This window comes from Siniperca chuatsi, linkage group LG16 (assembly GCF_020085105.1).
Source record: "Siniperca chuatsi isolate FFG_IHB_CAS linkage group LG16, ASM2008510v1, whole genome shotgun sequence".
Taxonomy (NCBI): domain Eukaryota; kingdom Metazoa; phylum Chordata; class Actinopteri; order Centrarchiformes; family Sinipercidae; genus Siniperca; species Siniperca chuatsi.
The window spans coordinates 9,610,005-9,630,728 of record NC_058057.1 but is presented as its reverse complement, the minus strand read 5'-3'; the positions used below and the strand labels follow the sequence as shown (position 1 = coordinate 9,630,728).

The following is a 20,724-nucleotide window of genomic DNA, read 5'->3' as shown; positions in this document are numbered from 1 at the left end:
TGCTCTCGCCCACTCCAAACTTACTGGAAATATTTTATTACAGACTTTTATTCTCTGCAAGTCTCACAGAAAGTGGTCGCCTATGATAAGTTGATGGTGATAAGCGCTGTCAGCAGCTCCACCAGTGACTTTTCTTCTCAGTTTCCTTCTCTGTTGTAGCTGTCAAAAAGGGAGGAAGCAGAGGCAGTCAGGAGGGATGAGGGGTGACAAAGTATAGAGAGCAGAGGGGGCATGGTGGCTGGACCTGTTGCCACGGAGACCGTGCGTGTGTCCCTTCTCTGTGACACAGAATCTGGTCACAGGAAGTGACATAGGAGCCAGGGGAGATCAGACTATGAGGTGTCTGAAATCAATACCTTGCAATGACAGAGATGAGTCCAAGCAGAGCGAACTGATAGGATGTTAGATAAAAGTCATGCACAGAGAGGCGGGGAGAGCCAACAGAGATGGATAAGAATTGATAGCTACAGGGCTGAAATGGTGCCACAGTACGATGACAGCAAGAATGGATGAGCTAGGTAATTCAGAGAGTAATTGGATACTTGTGATAACATCATTAGAGTTAATAGTATAGTGTAGTGTTCAGGATTGCCTCGACAGTAAGTCCGAGTTAGATCTCAGATAACAGATGACAGCAGAGATGATGGCAGGGAAGCAGGGAGGTGACACACTAGGTGTCTCACTTTATCATAGATCACTAGCTCTGGTTCACCCACATGCACCTCAAATCAGGTATGTGGAACACCTGTTGCATCTGTGATCTGGTATCTCCCCGAAACATCTTATCACTTCTTTGAAAGGCGTGTTTACAGTGAGCTAGAGTGTGGAGCATAAGAGGGGAGGACATGCAGGTAGGTGGCTATGACTGAATGGACAGCTGCTTCAATGAGTCCCTGCAGCAACCTGCCCCCCACTTCCTGTTTCCGATGCGTAGCCATGGTTGCGTGATGCATCTGCATACCTCAGACGTTAGTGCTGCTGCTGAATTGGCTGTTGCACTCTGATTCATAGCGTTCCTTTTGCATGCTCATAGGAGCACACACACACACACACACACACTCATCCCCAAGGCAGCAACTGCTGGGGATTATCGAGAAAGGAAGTGACTATTAAAATGCCTCTCGCCCACTCACACTGCGTTAGACAGGGAGAAAGTCTGGATAACAAGACACTGGCTCCACCAGTCAATCTTCCATTTAGGCTCTGCCAAAGAACCTAAATAGACCCTCTCAAACAGCCAATGTTGTCTGTTGTTAATCCTCTTAAAGTCGATTTTCCCAGTTTGTATTGGCTATTATGTGATCACAACCACACTTGTGACTTGGGGATGGTTTAGTGATGAATGTAAGTCATTGTCTCCACCGATGGTATGTCATTTGATGTTGTTTGATGTCACCACAGGCAAGAGCTTCACCCTGACAATCACAGTATTCACCAACCCACCACAAGTGGCCACTTACCACCGAGCCATAAAGGTCACCGTGGACGGACCGCGTGAGCCCAGGAGTGAGTACAAAGGCATGCACATAGAGTACAGTATGGGAATATGCTTATACACGCAGCAAACAGCATACTACTTCCTTTAATCTGCCTTTAAAGGGGTACACCATTGATTTAGCATTGTACTTAAAAAATATGGGGGATTCACAAGAGACAGATTTTAAAAAGAATGGTCAAAATTGAAGCAGCAGACAGCAAAATATTCAGACTTTTAGTTCCTAAGCTCCCTCAAGCTCCAAAACCAGTGGATCCTACATTTCCCATAATGCAACGCAATGGCATCTTTCATCAGACACTCCCTGCTTCCTAAATGCCCACGTCATTCAAACCCCACCACTCCAGTTTTGTAACACGGGCTCAAATTCGAAGACTCAAGCCCAAGCCGAAATAACCCTGATGACATCATCAGGATCACGTTTCAAACTTTAGAAAGCTCCCTCCAGAGCCACAGAAGACATTATACTATAAGCTGTTTTCACAGGCTGAGTAGAACTTCACCAGTAGACTAAACTTCAAAATCGGTGGAGTGCCCCTTTAACGAAGCTGTGGGTGTGGCTGACTGTGCAGTTTGCCATTGGCAGCAAATGCCCAGCTAAAATGGTGATGGGCTAATAAAACAAGTTAATTAACAACAAAAAAAAGCTTTACTGGAAAAAGTTCTGATTGTGTTAATTAGCAATCAACAGGCTTCAAATTAAGTTGACCTCTCGGAAAGCAGCTCAGCCTCCCATGTGACAGTTTGAAGAGAAGAGAAATAAAAAGAGAGGCAGAATATTCCTGAGAGGGTACACTGGGTAGCAGAATGCTAGCATCAGCTCATTTTAATGGGCCATATAAAAACAACTGAGGAGGGAAAAAAAACTTTACTATAGCCCCCAGTGCCAACTGGTCTGGCATGCAGCTGTTTCCTCAACCCTCCTCCCTATTCATAAAAAAAAATATATATATATATATATATATATATATATATATATATTCTCATCTCAGGGCGTCTCAGTGAACAATATCACATCACAAACAACCCACCCACTCGCCTGCCCCATCACATATGGCACCAGGACGCACAGAGACACAGAGGAGCCGGGAGACAGTAGGATTAGTACCACCATCAGTCTCCATTGTAGGAAACCTGCCAGTGGTGCCAAAAAACGCCTCAGACACTCAACATTCAGCCTTCATCAACACGCACCCTGAAGCAAAGGCACATGCTTGTCGTCAAACGCACGTGTACTCACAATCACACCCACTTTTTCCTCCTCACTCTCGAGCCATCTTGTTTGATCAAAAGCATTTCCTGTGCATCTGCTGTCCCCCGTCAGATGATTTTCAAACAAGTCCTTTTATTTGGTGGCGAGCAGATGGGAGCTGGAGCAGAAATTGTTTAGAAAAGCCCCAGTTTGGTCTCAACAAAGTTAGTCTTAGATTTGTGTCAAGAAAGACTTCTTGGAAGCCTGGACATATGTGAAGTGAGATTGAGTCACTAAACTAAACAAAGGCAGTACTACCTGATATCAGGTGAGAGGATTCTGGCATAGTGAAGAGACTACACTTTCATCCATTATTCTTCCCTTTATCTCAGACCAATTTGTGGTCCGAGACAAAGCTTTAAAGTGAAAGTCTGCATGTTCTAACTTCAGTCTCAGGACAGTAATTTAAGCAATAGAGAGTATGTCATCATACGTAACCCCTGAACTTCTTTGCTTTGCTGTTAAGTGGTCAGAATTGCAGCACCGGTGTAATTTACCCAGAAACTACAGCCAGAACACGTCTCTGTCTCAGGGGTCATTAAGCTGAGGTCGGAGGGTGGCAAAACACACATGTGCCCTCTCAACCGCGCCTCCCCTCCTCCAGGTTTTCAGCACGAAGAGACTCAAGCTGAGAGCACCGGCTGTCTCCAAAACTGTGATTCTATCTGTGAACGCTTCATTGACACATGGGGGGGCTTTGCCAGCCATTACAGCTCTATTTTGTGTTAAACGAGTGGGTAATTAGGAGGCCTGTGGTACACAGGGAGGGGTCCACATAGAGACACATGGAGAAAGAACAGTGGGCTGTCTGACATACACTGGCACTCTGTGGCCCTTCTCTGTAAAAACAGTGTTGTTTCTGGAAAATAAGCTGACAATAATACTAGATTTCAACATGGGCTGGTAATTGGTCTGAAAAGCTGAAATTAATAACCATTCTCTATGCTATTATTTATTTTCTACACTTTTCCTGATGTTATTGGCAGTTTTTGCTCCCTGTTAATGGCTTGCCTGGTTATGGGTGTCTCATTCAGGAAAGACATTTTATGTCGGCGTATTTGATGAGCCTTATGGTAGCCATATGAGTAGTCCTGAGGGATGTCATTTCCCCAGCGGTTCCTCATCTAATATCAGTGGGGGGATAAAGTTGGACCACCCGTGAATGAACGGGGCTCATATCTCTGAACTATGGCACTGAGCTTTTGCTAATTAATTGCGTGGTCAGAGTGACGAATATCAGTGAGGCCTAGTTTAAAGATCTGTGGTTTGATTTTCCTCAGAGGTTTACAGTGTGTGTGTGTGTGTGTGTGTGTGTACGTGTGGGTATGGTAAGTGGTTAGTCAGGTCCCTCTGGCCACTGTGTTATTAGCGGGAGGCTAACTCGGTTTCTGTGGCTCGCATTGTGCTTAATCGCTTGACAGCTCTTGGTTACCCTGTGGTTTGCCACTGCACCAACAACTCTGCAAGTGTACGCACATGTATGTGTCTGTGTGTGTTCATTCGTATAGGCATGAGCATGTCTGTTTGCTCATGCAGATATGATTGCAAATGCATGTCTGTCCTCTAGCGCCTGCGTCTGCATGGGTGCACCCACATGACATGTTTTGCAGAGAGAGTGCATGTTATTGGTGTCATTAGTCTAGTGTTGCCACAGTGCTGATTTGGAGCAGAGCTAATAGGCCTCATTAAAAGTCATTTTGAGCTAATAGACAGGGAGTGGTTGTTTAAACTAATATGCTTTTATAGGTGGTTCTGTCTCCTTTCAGCTGCTCCTGACGGTGGCTGCAGCCAGCTGAGACAAACTTCCTGAGTGATAATAGCCGAGCCGTAATAACACAATATACTAGGCTCTCTGTCCAAACCCACTGTTCTCATTATAGTAAATTGATGACAGAGAAACATAGGAGGTGACAAAAACCATTGTGGCGTCACACATAGTGTGTCTTGCTGTGGCATATTGCAGTAGTTATTGTGCATAACTGAGTGTGTGTGACGTGTGTGTTTTGTGTAAGTGGTGGAGGTTAGCGGTCAGGCCCGTCTCTGCTCTCTGGTGTTGTGTTTGATGCCGCTGGGTCTAGGGGGTTCTGAGCTCGGGGACAGGGTCGTGTTTTGGTTCGGTTTTGGTCAGGGTGTTAACATGTCTGGTGAAGAGGCCTTGGTTACTTACAGGCCTGCAGACAATATTAGTGGTTCAGGAGACCTGTCTGCCAAGCCAAACTCTTTCTGCAACACACATACTCACACTCACACATACATATACACAATACTTGCAGATATGTTATACATTCACAATAATCGCTTTAAACGGCTTTTCAAAACAAGTTATAAAGTGCTTCACAGAGCATAAAGAACAAGAATATGTGCATACACATTACAAAGATAATTTATTGTTATTATTATTGTCATTTAGCCACAGTACATTGTTGGACATCTGGCGCTTAATCTCGTCAGGGCAGTTAATGAGAGTGACAAGATAGCTGTTATGGCCAGGTGTTATTGATACATACGGCTAGATGTCATCTGCATAAAAATTAAACTTAATTATACTTATATTTGCGAATAATGTCCCCTAAAGGAAGCATGCAAACAGAAAACAATAGTGGACCTAAAACTGAGCCTTGTGGCACACCATAAGTGAGATAGTCAGTAAAGGATGATGTGTGGTCCACCGTATCAAATGCAGCACTAAGCACTAACACCCATACACACTCACATGCATTCAGACAAACAGACACACCTAAACAACCTTATGAGAGTGGTTGCTAGGCTACACACTATTAAAACCTTTAAAAAAGACATATTCAGTGCTGCTAGGCTGGAAACAGTATGAGTAAGTGAGATGCCTTCATTAACATGTCTGTCATGACGACACCAAAAGGCCTCCGAACAGTGTCATCACACACACATGCCATTACATGTGCTTGCTGTAAGGCCTGAGCTTTGTTTCTTACAACAAGATCCTCACAGATGCTAATTACATTGTATCACACTATTGAGATTATGTCAGCCAGCTTTCATGTGATTCCTTGAATTATGTACAGGAATATGAGGCCCTTTATGTTTCTGGATTAGCGTGCTTTGTCAGTGACTGCCTCAAGCAACGTGGCCAAAAAATAGAATATAGTTTTGTACAGCACCCAGGTAATTAAAGAGGATTTCAGAAGACTCAATACTCTTTTCTCCCTCACAGAGAGATACACACCCACACCTATCAGCTGCTGCCTTACTCGAAGCAGTTTTTAATAATGGGAGCCGGATAAATAAAACTCACCCAAACATCAGGAGGAAAAGGAATGAAAAGAGGGAGGGAGGCAGGAGGGGAAAAAAGAGATGAAAAAAAGACTGCAGGCTTTTCCAGAGGCAGTCAGTCAGTTGAATGTCTTATGAAGTTCCTTGAAGAGGTGCCAAGGCCTTTACAACGCAAAACACAAAATCATTCAGTGGGAGGGAGAGACAGAGCAGAAGACCGCAGAATAAAGAGTCTGAGGGGGGCAGAAAGTGAATCATAAAAAGAGACAAAGATTAAGAAAGAGGGTCCGGAGTTGGTTGGCCCCGAGCTGCAGCAAAAAACATCTCCAAGGGATTTGTTCTCCCCTGTTCTGAATCAAAACACTTTCATGCAAGCAGAGAGGTGCAGAGGGAGCCTGTGTGAAAACCACACACAAGCCAAACTGTGTGTGTGCTCTTTAAACTTTGTACACTATCATACAAGTGTGTATATAATGTGTTTTTGTGTTCAATAAATGTTTCACCTTAGGGAATTATTGTGTATGTGTGTACGTAAGTGTGTGTATGTGTGTGTGTGTGTGTGTGAATGTGTGTGCCCTTCCCTTGCCTGGCTTGCTTCCTCCAGGCTGGAACGCATGGACCACACAGACGGCTGGCAATGCTCCACGACAGCCTGGCTCCCCCTTTCTCTCCGTCTCCTTCTCTCCTTCGCTCGCTGCCTCCTCTCCCACACCTCCTCTCTTTTCTCTCGTTTTCACTTCTTCCTCTTCTCTCTCCTTATTTTTCCAATTCTGTTTTTATTATCTCCCCTCTTCTCTTTCTCTCCTCCCTCCCTCCTCTGCCTTTATCCCAGACCCCCATGGTAGACGGGCGTCTGGCTGTCACCCACTCAGCGCTTTTCCTCTCGAGCCACGCTCTGCCAGCTTCAGATTGCCACCTGAAATAATTCATTGTTTCTGACCGCTCACAAAAACAACATGGCCACTGTAAGGGCTCCAAATAAAAAAGTGAAATATGGACCCAGTGTATTCATTCATCGACTTTACTGGCTGTTCCACTGTGAGATGACTGACACACACGTACACACACACACACACACACACACACACACACACACACACACACAAACACAGACCGGCTGATTCAACCCAGTCTTCACGAGCATGGGGGTTTTTCTGAATCAGCCCCAAAGATACATTCATCCAATTTCACCCAGTGATCATAAACCAGACTGAAGGACTTAGAGGGCATGACGTGACACCAAATTTATAAATTATCCCATTTATTCAGGATTTTCTGGCACTCAGGCAGCAGGCAGGAGAATTTCCTACTGATGTGTCTGTAGTGATAGCTCAAACTTGATGTGTTGGTGGGTGGAGGAGGTTCTGCTTTTCTTGCTGAGACATGAGAATTGACTCCACTCTCAGGTCTGTACAGTAAATATGAAGCTGTAGCCAGGAGACGTTAGCTTAGCTTAGCATAAAGAGTGGAAGCAGGGAAACAGCTAGCCTGGCTCTGTCCAAATGTAACAAATCCACCTACAAGCACCTGAAAGCTCACTAATTAACATGTTATATCTTGTTTGTAACAAATGTTATTACCTTTAGAAAGACGGCACACGAACTGTTTCCCTCTGTTTTCAGTCTTTATGCTAGGCTAAGCTAGCTGGCTGCTGGCTGTAGCTTCATATTTACCGTACAGACATGAAAGTGGTATCAATCTTCTCATCTAACTCTTAGCAAGAAAGCAAATGAGCATATTTCCCAAAAACTATTCCTTTAAACTTTTTAGCCTTTGGAACTAAGTTTTTAAAAGAACATTGTTACCCTTGTCATGAAAAATCCCACTACAAACCATTCCCTAGCTAAAAAAAAACTTTGCACTGTATTTTGGTATTTGAGGAATATTTTCAGCCAGGACATGTGAGGGAACAGCTAACCATCTGTCAAAGATCTCTGTGCTCAGGCTCAGATCCAATCTAATGCTGCTGTTAATTACAGAGGACTTATATTCTGTTTGCCTACTTGCTCTTACTAACTGTTATCAGATCAGCAGGGGTGAGTTGAATCCAGACGTATGTCTCTTGGACGGCTGAAATAATACTATTCTAGGATCAGTGTGCAACTGTGTGATTAGAGATACTATCTATAGAAGTGTTATCTCATCATTATTTATCTTTTTAGTGTGTGTGTGTGTGTGTGTGTGTGAGCCTGTACTGCACGTGCAAGGGTGTATGCATGATGCATGTGTGCAAATGTGCATGATTGCATGTGCAGACGTGTGTTTGCATACGTCCATTCTAGCATGTGTGTGTTTCTATGTGTGTTTCTGTGTGTGTGGAAGTTGCTCACATCTGGTCTGAATCTGTCCATGTTTCCGGCCGCTGGCTGGGCAGGGAAGTGGCAGGCGCTATCGAAAATCTCCGCTGTTTTCACGGGGATGATGGGAATCTCAGGGACTTTCCCTACGGCAGTGAAATCATCCGCCTTTCCCGCTCCTTTAAATACCCCCGGCTCATTCCTCCGCCCTGCTAGGGTTCCGATAAAACAGCTGAGACGTCTTGTGTTTGGCAACAGTTGTCCTCTAAAAGGTGTAATTAACTCATGAAAAACTGTATTTACTGTCAAGGCCCGCTAAACTAATGGACTTGAGGTCTGCCTGTTTGCAGTGTAAATTGGACCTTAATGTGGTGGTTGACATGCTGCATTCCTGTAGGAGAAAAAATATGTTGGTTTCCTTTAAACTGGGTTGCATCCATAGGTTTCTCGACAGTATGGTAGTCCAGGGTGGAAGCTGAGAGCTGCTGAAATTGTGACAACAAGTTTAAGTTACCAATGACAGAGAACTAGCTTGTCATGCAGATCAGAAATGTCTTCATCTCCATAAATATACATGTAAATATCTGCATGTGTTTTGCGCTCTTCCTCAAAGATGTCAAAATCGTGAACCCTCTCTAACTATTTCACCATTCACTGTACTCTTCACAGAGCCTATGTCTCCTGACTGGTTCAGACCCATCCAGAGCTCTTAATTTACTGGTCATCAGGGTCTCTTCCTCTCCATGTGCCTCCTCCCCCCAGCGTCTGTCCCTCTCTGTCTCCCCTCATCTGCCTTGGTCTCCCATTGCTATTTATTCCCATCACTAGGAGACGGGCTGTGCACAAAGGCCGCACTGTGTCCCGAGGCTTTTTTAGAATAGAAATTCGGTCTGTTGAAAATGGAAACGCTATGATTGACTGGGCACAGCTTGCACAGAGAGATGAGGAATGCCAGCGAGAGGCACAAATTATCCACAGGAACGATGAAGAAATATTATTAATGAAATATGGCCATGAATTATGTTATAAAGCAAAAAAACTTCAATAAGCTGAGGTTTTCAAGTAGCCGATATTTGCGTTCCAAAGCAACTATGTGAAGAAGCCGGTGATGAGATTGACTGTTTATTTTGAACTGTATGATGCCAGTCCGGTAACGTCATTGTAATAAAAATCATGGTCTGTCTGACAAGTCATTGCAGAGCAGAACTCCAAACCGTTGTTCCAGAATATATTAATTTGTTGTGAAGAGTCAGATGGTTTATAAAAGTATTTCTGAGACTGAAATATTTTTTTTTTTCTACCTTGCAGTAGTGGGAAAAAATGCTGCACAGAGGATGAGGCAGTTTTTAAAAGATTTTGTCGTCATTCTGCATTTTTTTGACGGCGAAAGTGATATAAAATCTGCAGAGAGAGAGAAAGGTGGGGATGACATGCAACAAAGCTCCTCAGCCGGGGGGGTCATTAGTACACATATTGGACTATTATTACATCCACAAGGACCCCCTGCAAGGCAGTTTTTTTGTGGTCTTTGATCTTTGTAATGGTGATTCAGTAACACACATGATGATATTTTGAAGGTCCCCTCCTCTCCCTCTGTAACACCCACCCAGTGCTATAGGTGTAGTGCCAGGCCTTTGTTCCAGGCAGCAGGCAGGTTGGGCAGGATTCTGAAGCAGCTCGCTGTTTCTGTCTGAGCCAAATGGAGCTCTGCCAAGCACAGCAGGAGTTTCTACTCTCCTCTGTTTGATATTTACTTTACCGCCTTTACAGTGTACAGGCCTCTCTTTCTACCCCACCTTAGCAAAACTATAGTCTACACCTGGGCCCCTGGGCAGGTTTTGCTGTGGTTCCTAATACCGGGCCGATAGGGCTGCTGGGATGGAGATGGGCTGGCTCAGACAGGGCAAGTGACACATTGTCTTGTGTTTGTGTGCATGATCTATGTGTTTGCAATGTACGTGAACTGTATTTGTATATTGGAGGAGTCTAGAGTTACCAGCCTGAAAGAGAGGGATATAAAGGGTGTAAAATTATTGGCAGAGCAATGCAGGAAAAGAGCGGGTATAATTTTTGGCATAGATTACGACTCCTGTGGGGATAATGGGACAATGGCGTGAGAGCTTGTGTTTACCTGAGGAAGAAGCCTCAGGTTAAAACATGCCACTTCTCACTTGTAGTATCGTCCTGTCTTAACTCTCTCTTTTCCTCTCATACAAGGTGATACGAGATAATTGCCTTTGTTAATGAGCAGGATGTAGCATCCCATTCCCAAAAGCCTCTGTACCTCCTCTTTGTTTAGGAGCACAAACTATGTTTACCAAGTAAGGCATGGCACACAGAAGAACTGCATCATTAAATGCACATTATAAAGGATAACAACAACAAACCAACAACAAGAGCTGAGTGCTGTCAGTGAGTTTCATCTTAAAAAATGTGGTTTGCATAAAACATCACAGCAGTAATATACACTGTTATCAAATTAAATTCTGTTTTAATGCAGCATGGAACCTATCAATGACAATCACCAATGAAACTGTTTTTGTGTGTCTGCAGGGCATCGTCAGAAACTCGAGGACCCTCCCAAGACTGGTCTCTTCTCAGACCGCCTTAGTGAGCTGGAGAGGATGAGGGTGAGGGTGGCCGTTCCCACTCAAGGCCCCCGGCCAACTCTCAACACAGCGGCCAACTCCTTCAACCCGCAGGGACAGACACAGATAACAGGTGAGCACCCGATTTTCAACTTTTACTGTAGACCCAGAAAAAACTGGGTTTAAGCACTATTACAGTAAGCATCCTGCCCTTGTGAGGTGTCGTAGAGCAGGATCTTTCTGCGCTATAGCTGATCTTGACCTTTGACCCCACTGTGAAAAGAAATGTTTTTCCTCTGGGATTACGTGGTTAGGAGTCGACAGTGCTTCAAGTGTCTTGTGGCGTTAAAATAAGTTTAAAATACAAAATTGTTTAACTGCACGACCTTTGCAGGTGGTTAGCATTAGAAGTGTATTTCATCTATCAGAGGTGTCATACCCAATACCATATTTCCCTGTACTGAACAATTAAATCTTTTTAATCCAGAAAGAAAATCATTTTAGGCTTTTAGGCCTGGTTTCAGGGGTACAAGACATTTAATTAAGCTGGGCAATCATTCAATAATATCATATATCGACTTTCGTTATTATCCTATTACGATATGATCATACTGTGTTATGATTATACATAATTCAGTTCTCACGATTAACGATTAAAAAAATTATAATTAAAAAGTAAGAAAATGAGTCATTAGAATTTTTGTGTTACATGTGTAAAACGTTTTGTCTAATTTAATACACAACAGTGGAACACACTTCATTGCTTTGAACATCAGTTTGATTATATTACATGTAATTATGCATTTGCCATATTGTAATTTTATATTAATATTACTGTATGTTAATACTGTATGTAGTTTTTTACATGTATTCCCTGACTTTCTCAGTTGCCTATAACAGCCTTTGGACTGATTTCTATGTGAAGGACTCGGGTCGGTTTTTCCGGGAAAATCCAAGATGTAACATTTATGCGCGCTCCCGAGTGCCTTCTCTCTTCACTTCCTCACAGTGTGTAAAGCTTGCTGAATTTGGCTTAGAAATGAAGTCCGCTAACAAAAGACCGACACCCACCGAAACACAGAATCAAATACGAAGTCCAAAGTCAAAGCTAACATTACTGCAAAGCATATGAAATTTATTGTGATACTGTGGTTTCAGCTGGCTAATGTTAGCTTGCTAGCTAACGTAACAAAATATTGTCTTGGGTGGATAACGTCAGCTAATTCATCCAGACTCCTGGGGCTAATCTGGCTGGTAAATTGGTTCAGCTTGCAGGTTACTTTGTCGGCTGGCATTGCGGGGCAGCGTGGCTGGGCTGTGACTGCAGACGAATTGCTAGCTAGCTAACGTAGCAAAACACTGTCTTGGGTTGATAAATTCAGCTAATTCATCCAGACTCCCAGGGCTGATCTGTATAACAATTGCTTTCTACTAGCCAAGAGCGATGCAAGGCAGGGGCAGCCAACTTGATAACTGTAACCTAAGATACGCTGGGGTTGGCCGGCTGGATGTGACTTGGCTGCGCAGTGTGGGTCTGGTGTTGGTTGCTTCGTGGTGTTGGCTGATGGTGTGATTTGCAAACAGCTAGCTAATCATGGAGCCAATGGTCCAAATAAAATATAGAAACATTACAGAAAGTAATGTTATTCTAAATATGATTGTAATTTATTTTCCAGCATTCAGTGTTTATTTCAGCGTTCAGTCTTTGTGTATGTCACTTTGCCCAGGATGATGCTCGCTCGCTCGCGCCTGCAGAGTGCGAGCACGAGCAACAGAATGCTGACCGCAGTTCACGGCCAATGGGGTCATTGTTAACAAGAGTTTACTGAAAGTTACATAAAGAACCTTCAATAATATTGCAACATTGATTTCATGCAGATTGCACAGCCCTACATTTTATGTTTGCGTCCAAGTGTTAATATAGAAAAATTTAACATTTTATGTTTAATGTTTTTCACATTGTATTTTATACCCAAACTGCCAAGAAAATCCAAATATAGCATTATTAAAGAATTCATTCAACAAGTAGGAACATCTACAACATGCACCACACTTTTTCTGATAAATGTGAAAGGTGAAATACCAAATCACCAACTAGAGCCATGGACACAGCCTGATGGGACCACAGAACGCCCAGTTCAGTATGTTACATTGCCTCCAAGATCGTCTGTCTTTCTCTACTCCATCGGTATATCAATCTACATCCTAGAAGGTAACACCATCTCTCACGGTTCGGGATGGCTGCTACCTGATCGCCCACACCTCTGGAGGCTCGTCACAGATCACCATTTAGCTCTTATTTACTCTCTGGAATGGCTTTTGTTGTGTTGTAGTGGGGATCATTTGAGGGATGGTTAAACAGCATAGCAGTGTGGTGGCGAGTGGAGAGTATTATACACTGGATTGGACAGTAATTGCATGTGAGCAAACTGCTTCTCGAGTGTAAATATTTTGAGGTGAAGCTAGAACTTTATAACTTTATTTGGTTCCCAACTTTTTTGTCTAATGCACCCTCACAGCCCTGTCAGATGAACTCAAGTACCCCTTCATAAGCACCCCTTCATTACTTTTAGCTAGCTATGTCAAACGTTTATCCGTTAGCACTTTTAGCTAACTATGTCAAAAGTTTATCCATTAGCACTTTAAGCTAACTTTTAGCTAAACCACTTATCCATTATGTTTAGCTATTTCATCTAACCTATTTATCATTACTGTTAGCTATTTCAACCATTTATCCATTATGTTTTGCTCTCTAGTTCAATTATTTATCCATTACTTTAGCTAACTATTTGAACAGTTTATTCATTATTTTAAGCTATCTATTTCAACCTTTTGTCCATTTTTTTTTTTAATCTGTTTAGATCTCTCCGCTTACTTGCTAATTTGTAATTTGTTCACAAATTTTATCGTAACACATAAAAATAGCTCACATACAATGCAATATCGATCATCTACACAAGTGATGCAGCACATACACACACAATTGACTGTGTGCGTCGGTTATTTTCTTGGATGTCTGCTGGTGTGCTTACACCCTGGGTGTGTGCCAGCAAGGCTCTCTGTGCCTCAGCTGCAAGCACAATGTTTTATAAGGCAAACAGGAAGATCTTCTCTTCGAAGGTAAACATTAGATGTGTCATTATGGCGGATGTTGCATAACGCGCCCAACTGATACTTACCTCTAAACATGAGCACAGAGAAACTAATAATGTCTACAGCTGTTGTGAATGTTATTGTCAGTTTGCTACCTATTTTAGCAAAAAAAATGTAACATTTGAACCAGCCAATGGGCCATTAGTAATTATCTTTTTTTTCCTGTCTGTTTTTTCTCTTTATATGTCTTCCTGGGCTATTTTTCTCCTTCCTCCTTTCCTTCCCTCGCTCCATTTCTCCCCATCAGACCCTCGTCAGTCCCAGTCCTCTCCTCCCTGGTCGTATGAACAGACGTACCCGTCCTACCTGAGTCCAATGGCGTCCCCCTCAGTCCACTCCACCACCCCCCTCTCCTCCAGCCGGGGCACGGGCCTGCCTGCCATCAGTGACGTGCCTAGACGATTGCCAGGTAGAACCACTACTCTGCGACTCTGTGAAACCACCCAGTCTCCTTGTCCCATCAGGACCACCTAAACTTCCATAAATAATCCAGATAATACATTTTCTTATGCTATAGAAGGAGGGAAGGGGAGAGAGAAAGACAGACGGGCATTCACACAAGCTCACACTCAAAAGCAGAAACATAAACAAAGACTGCACAAAAAAAAAATGTGTGCTACTATTTACCAGAGACTAATATAGCACAGCGAGCAGCTATTAGCTCATTCTCAAATGAACGTGAGGAATGAGGTATGTTGTCAGTGTCCGACTGTCTCTCCAGAGAGCGGTTTGGATGGCGTGGATGGCAGTGGAGGAAAAAACGATTGTTTCCTTTTTTCCTCGCTCCAAGCCTTTGATCCTAGAGGAGTATGGGTAATAACAGGCCCAGGGATAATAACAGGCTCGTGACTGACAAATAAAGTGTCTTTATAGCGATACACCACTCTCACAAGGCATTCTGGGTAATTGCATTAGCCAGTCTGTTTGCCGTAACGGCAGCATCTGTGTTCCAATTTGTCTCTGTTTTTCCCCCAATGTGAAAGCTCCTTTAAACTCCCTACATGCCGCCAGACAAGTTTCTCCCTCGTACACCTGTTTGACTCACTGCCAGATGATGTTTTTTTTCTACCCTACTTTTTTTACCCTTCTGTTTTCTTGTGCTAACTTACTACACCGTCCTGTGTGTGTGTGTGTGCCCTGAGCGAGGCTGAGTGATTACGCGACGAGGCCGTGTGACTCTGCATTAGAAAAGGCTTAAAATCCAGCCAGCTGCCTTGTCAACTTTGATTAGTTTGGTCTTTCCCTTCAGCTTTCATCTCACAAGCGCCAGGGCTTTGTTCTCAAAGTGACACACGTGCATGTGCGAGCACGTTCACACGAATAAACACAGGCCCTAACCTCTCCTCCCAGCCTTTACCCACTTGCACACCTCGAGCATTTAATGCCTCCTAAGTGATGTGACTAAGGCTCTCAGATCTCTGGAGATCATGTTGACACCTCGCCAGGCTGCGCTGTAACAGTATCCAGCCACAGAACATACCGACAAGTACAAGCAGAAGCTGATATGGATGCTCCAGTGCAAACTCTGCACCGTCCCGCCCCCCTCCACGCACACCTTCACACAATGCAGCTCATGTGTTTAAATGTTACAGTTGCTAAGAAGCAGTTGCAAACACCTAATTCGGAAGTGATGCTCTAGAGTTTGTAAAAACCCTTCCAAATATTTAGACAATGTTCCACTCTGGTTTCATTTAAACTAATAAGGTTCGATCTGGCTCATCATCACAGGGCCTCTTTGAGCACCAAAATAGGTCCAAATGTTAAAAGCAAGAGTTCATTGAACAGCGCCGGTCATGTCTGAGATCACACTGCTCCTCCACAGTGGAGACAATCACCTACTATTTCTATTAGAATCAAACGGATCTTGTGGAAAGAGGAAGTCTAAAGGCCTTAATTGGTAGCATATGCTATCTGATGCTAGCAACAAACCCGGCTTCGCAATTGCTCCCTGCACATAAACACTGCGTGTCGTGTCCCCCCCCCCCCTCCCGTCCTCTCGCAGCAGACATGGTGACACGGAAGACGCCTGGTGATTTATGATAAGAGCGCCATGGCTGGACTAAACCACTGAGAGACGGGAGGGAGGGAGTGCGAGGACCTCCTATTCTCCTTAAACTCTGCGCCCAGCGCGAAGCTCGCCACAGCCAGTTAGTGGTTTTTGGGTATTTTTTAAGGGATGAAGCGAAGAGAGGAACGAAGGGTGAGATGGAGCAGCTCCTTCTCAGCTCTCTCGCTCACTCGCTTGTGCGCGTGCCCACGGACATACACACACACACACGCTGGAGCCGATGGGAGGCGAGGAGAGGAGCCACATCAGAGCTCAGCCCTGCCTCATTATGGATCTCATGGAAACTGTTTCTGCTCAAAGTGTTTCCACATGTGCAGCTCCTGATTCATCCCAACTGCTTTTTTATGTGCATACAGTATTCACACACATACACCCCCACACAGTTTGCACACACACATTCGCATGCATAAACAGTTACACAGATACACATGAACATGCACCAACACACACACACACACAGAAACATAAATATGCAGAGGCGTAAACATATTGCATGCGTGAGACTTCACTGTGTTTGTTAACTTTATCAAAACTCAAGAGCTGAAGTGAAAAACAGCTCTGAAGTCGATGACTATAACAATATTTACAGATAAATGCTATTCCATAACTGTGCCCACAAAATCCATTAGCCAAAGTCTTTTCTAAATTAGTTAATACACATATCTGGCTCGAAATATTTGATTACATACAATTCAGTTTACTACTGTTTCATTTCTCAAGGGACTTTTTTGTTAAATTCAATTACTCTACAATACAAAGTGCTAAATAGTTTAAGAGTCCAAAGCCACATTTCACATAATCAAAACTGACAAAGTGGTAAAAAGAGTATAATATTTAGGCTTGCATGATAATATCTGCTGTACTGTTGATGTCAGAGAATCCTAAAGAAATGAATGTTTTTATGTGTGTGTGTCTCTATAGGTTCTTCCGACCTGAGCCCGTTCCCTGGTCAATTTGAGCGTCAGTTCCCGGGCCTCTCCTCCCTCACAGAGAGTCGTTTCTCCAGCCCTCGGATGCACTACCCGGCCACCTTCACCTACACCCCGCCCGTCACCTCTGCCATGTCGCTGGGCAGCGCCCACTACCACACCTACCTTCCCCCTCCTTACCCGGGCTCCACCCAGAGCCAGAGCGGACCCTTCCAGACCAGCAGCACGCCCTATCTCTACTACGGCGCTTCGTCCGGCTCGTACCAGTTCTCCATGGTTCCCGGCGGGGATCGTTCGCCCTCCCGGATGATCCCGCCTTGCACTAGCGCCTCCACGGGCACCTCCCTGGTGAACCCCAACCTGCCCAGCCAGACGGAGGGAGGAGTGGACGGCGACGGGAGCCACAGTAACTCCCCGACTGTTCTCAACCCCGGAGGCCGCATGGATGAAGCTGTCTGGAGGCCATATTGAAGAAAACCCGGGGGGCAGAGATTGGAAGTCAACTGATGTCATGGTTTGAAAGCACAAAACCTTTTTTTTTAATTGAAAAGGGGATTTTTGAGCTCTCATCAACTATTTCTACCTTCTACTTGGAAATTAAGGTTGAGATATAAAAAAAGACCAGACTTGTACGGACTAGTCTTCCTGGAATGTGTTTTGACCAAGGCACTACAAAGGGAGTCATTCTTGCAGCAATAATGAGAAAGACAATTTTGGTTTACTAGGCCCAAGTGGATGAGACATTATTCCAGTTTTATTATAATCCACAAGCTAAGGGATGCTTCAATAATATTTGTAAAAGACTGCCTCTTTTGTATAGTGTTTGTATTTCAATAAGGCTTTTGCAGAGCATGTTTTTGTACTACGACAATATCAAGATGCAAGTTAGGCACTGAGTAGCAAGTGATGAGAGTAACACATATGTTACCTTAAGTGGTATGAACAGTAAATTTGCTTTAAACCAATTAATTTAACTTGTATATTTTGGGTGAAACGTTGATGTAGATTGAGGCGTTTTCTTAGTTTTAACTTATAAAGCCATAAATTATGTATTGTATTTGAAACTTGAGTCAAAGAAGTGTAATCTGAATATTTTTGATGCATCTATATGACTAAGTTAAAATTTTTTTTTTTTTTTTGATAGGTAATTTAAGAGAGTGAGAGGTTTAATTTTTTGTAGTACCCAAAGATTTAAATCTTTTCAAATATGAAATGTAATTTCCAAAGAGTATTGCAACATGTTTCTTCTGGTGTAACTTTCAGTTTAGTTTCTGCTCCACACGTTAAGAGCCCAACATCCTCGCTAGGCGTTGACACACATTTGGCTTGGAATTAAACCTTTGGTATTTATTGAGCAATAACTCGTATTGTGCCTCTTGGCAGCATACCATGAAAGAGAGCTTCAATGGGGAAAATAATTATCCGATGGGGAAATTCTGCTTGATTTCTTTAGTTTGTCTAGTCTGACATGCACACAGATACATATGTATTTTCTTGTCCAAATAAGAAATGGTACATTTATACACGAACTGACATGTAGCCCAAAGATGATTATGACGGTATCCCGCCTAGTGGAGCACTCCAAAGCAGCAGGTCAGACTTTAAGGTTCAGTTATTTTATGAGACGTGAACTCCTCAGGACTGGAATAATCCTGGATGATCTCAAGTCCCACAGATTTGGTAAATCTGCATGTCTTTTTTCATATCCAGTCCGGCTGAATGCTCTGTCAAGATTATAGGGAAAACATGCCAAGTCTATTATAGCTTTCATATCATGTGCAAAAGATATCTTTGAAAAAGTGTGTCTTAGTGCGCGACACACACGGGTACTTTTTTAGTTTGTTTCTTTGCATTTTTCTCTTTCAATCTCTGAGATTGAAAAGGAAATATCACAGTTAAAGACAAAAGAGACTGTGACATTCCTTCAGACATGTATTTATTTTCCATTTTTTGCTTTTGTTGACATAGTTTTCCAAATAGATTTGTATGGTCCTCAGTAACCAGTGTCACGATCTAAAGTCATTCTGTGGCACCAACATGAGGGAGGTCTGATATTTTCCAATTTCAAATTATTATGTGAGATTTTTAAAAAAGTGTTGGAATTAAAGGAAAAAGTGCAAAAACCGAGGCGATTGGATGCAGCTGCTGGCAGCAAACTGGTAACCAAAAAATATGGGAGACTTGTGTATGTTTGTTTCAAAAAGCACTTATTTCTTGTTTTATTTCTAGCAGCACTTGCGGCTGGCTGCCAGCAGGGCTCGTGGTTTTGGTACTTGGTGTAGATATAACGCCACTGGAGTCACACACACACACACACATATACACACACAGAATGGATAACACTTGGCCAAACAAGCCATTTACATTGGAGTTGAATCTGATCTCACAAGGCAGTTGGTATTTGTTTGAAAAAAGCATTTTTCTTGCTTTCATACAATATGATATTCAGTGCATGTAGGTAATATAATAACCCAATTTGAAAAAGCTGAGAAAAACATGGCCCTGTCCAAGGATCAGACTTCAAGCTTTTCATTGAAGGTTTGCACGCAGTGCCTCTTTTCCAGTCTCTGCAGAGGATGGTCTGAACCCAGTTAATGGAATTGAACATGTCACACTACATTTCCCCAACTGCTTCAGCCCAAACGAAAAGTCTTTTTGCTGTTACAGTGTAACATAAGAAAGCAAATAAAAACCTTTTAGATTGTTGTGATTTTATAGCTTTTTTCCAATTACAGATTTATTCAATGTCTCCATAGTAACTATGCACATCTGTTGGAATTTATTTAATCTGCCTCTTTCTTTCCAAACTTTGAACAGGAAATGGTCTTTTAAAAACTGTTTACACATCAATGCAGCACTGACATCCCATTTTGTCCTCATCTGCTTTTGTTTGTGTTGTGGGGGTTTTTTTTTTGTTTGGTTTTTTTTTTCAGAAAACATGAGGTTCATCCTTTTTCTTTGCTTTGGCAAATGTTGCGTACAAACTGTCATCAAAAACCTTGTATTATTTAATGATCAACATGTATGATATCCAGGAACCATACCTTACCCTGCTCTTATGTAAAGTTTACTTGTTATTTCTATTGTTATGCTTCTTCTCTCATGAACACTTGTCAGGAAATTGAAACTAATGGAGACTCTATTAGATTTTGCTGGTTCGTTTCATAAAGATCATCAAGGTTTTTTTTTTAAAGGGACAAACAGACCTGACAACAGTGAGTGAAATTGGCATTGTGATTGTACATTTTGTTTATTTTAAGAATAAAATAGGAATTTTGTAACTTAATTTTCCCTCTTCATCTCCTCTTTCCACTGAAATAACAGTTTTTGTTTAATTTAAAAATTCAACAATGTGTTTTGCTTTTTGAAACTTAATGAATGATGTATGTGCAGAGTTAGACACCAGAAGGCTGCTTGAAGGGGGAAAGTTTCTTTGTTCCTTTACTTAGTTTAAAACAATTTAAGACGTGCATGTACGAGCATGATTTTGTGGCATCACAACTAGTTTGGAAGCCAATCATGGTTCAATTGGCAACTTACACAAGTGTGATGTGGAAACGTGAAGTCTCCAGTGCACAAACACTGAGCACTGAGTTTTCAGTGAAGAAGGAGACATATTTATATTTACATATTCATAGATTTTTTTATTTTTTAATGGGGGAGAAGAAGAAGTGTGCTTATAAGATTTTTAAC

General features: G+C 42.7%; 1 protein-coding gene across 5 annotated transcripts in view; it reads left to right on the top strand.

Moving 5' to 3' along the window:
• The window catches only part of runx2b (RUNX family transcription factor 2b), a 42,793-nt gene extending 22,476 nt beyond the window's left edge, over positions 1–20,317 (top strand). For 4 of the 5 annotated variants that reach the window (XM_044169641.1, XM_044169640.1, XM_044169643.1 and 1 more), the window contains 4 exons: positions 1,402–1,518; positions 10,847–11,014; positions 14,282–14,443; positions 17,024–20,317. In XM_044169641.1, coding sequence (XP_044025576.1) covers positions 1,402–1,518; positions 10,847–11,014; positions 14,282–14,443; positions 17,024–17,502 — 926 coding nt within the window. In that variant the 3' untranslated portion in view covers positions 17,503–20,317. The remainder of the gene's footprint in view (positions 1–1,401; positions 1,519–10,846; positions 11,015–14,281; positions 14,444–17,023) is intronic. The other variant, XM_044169642.1, reaches the window with a different exon arrangement.
• The last annotated feature ends 407 nt before the right edge of the window (positions 20,318–20,724 follow it).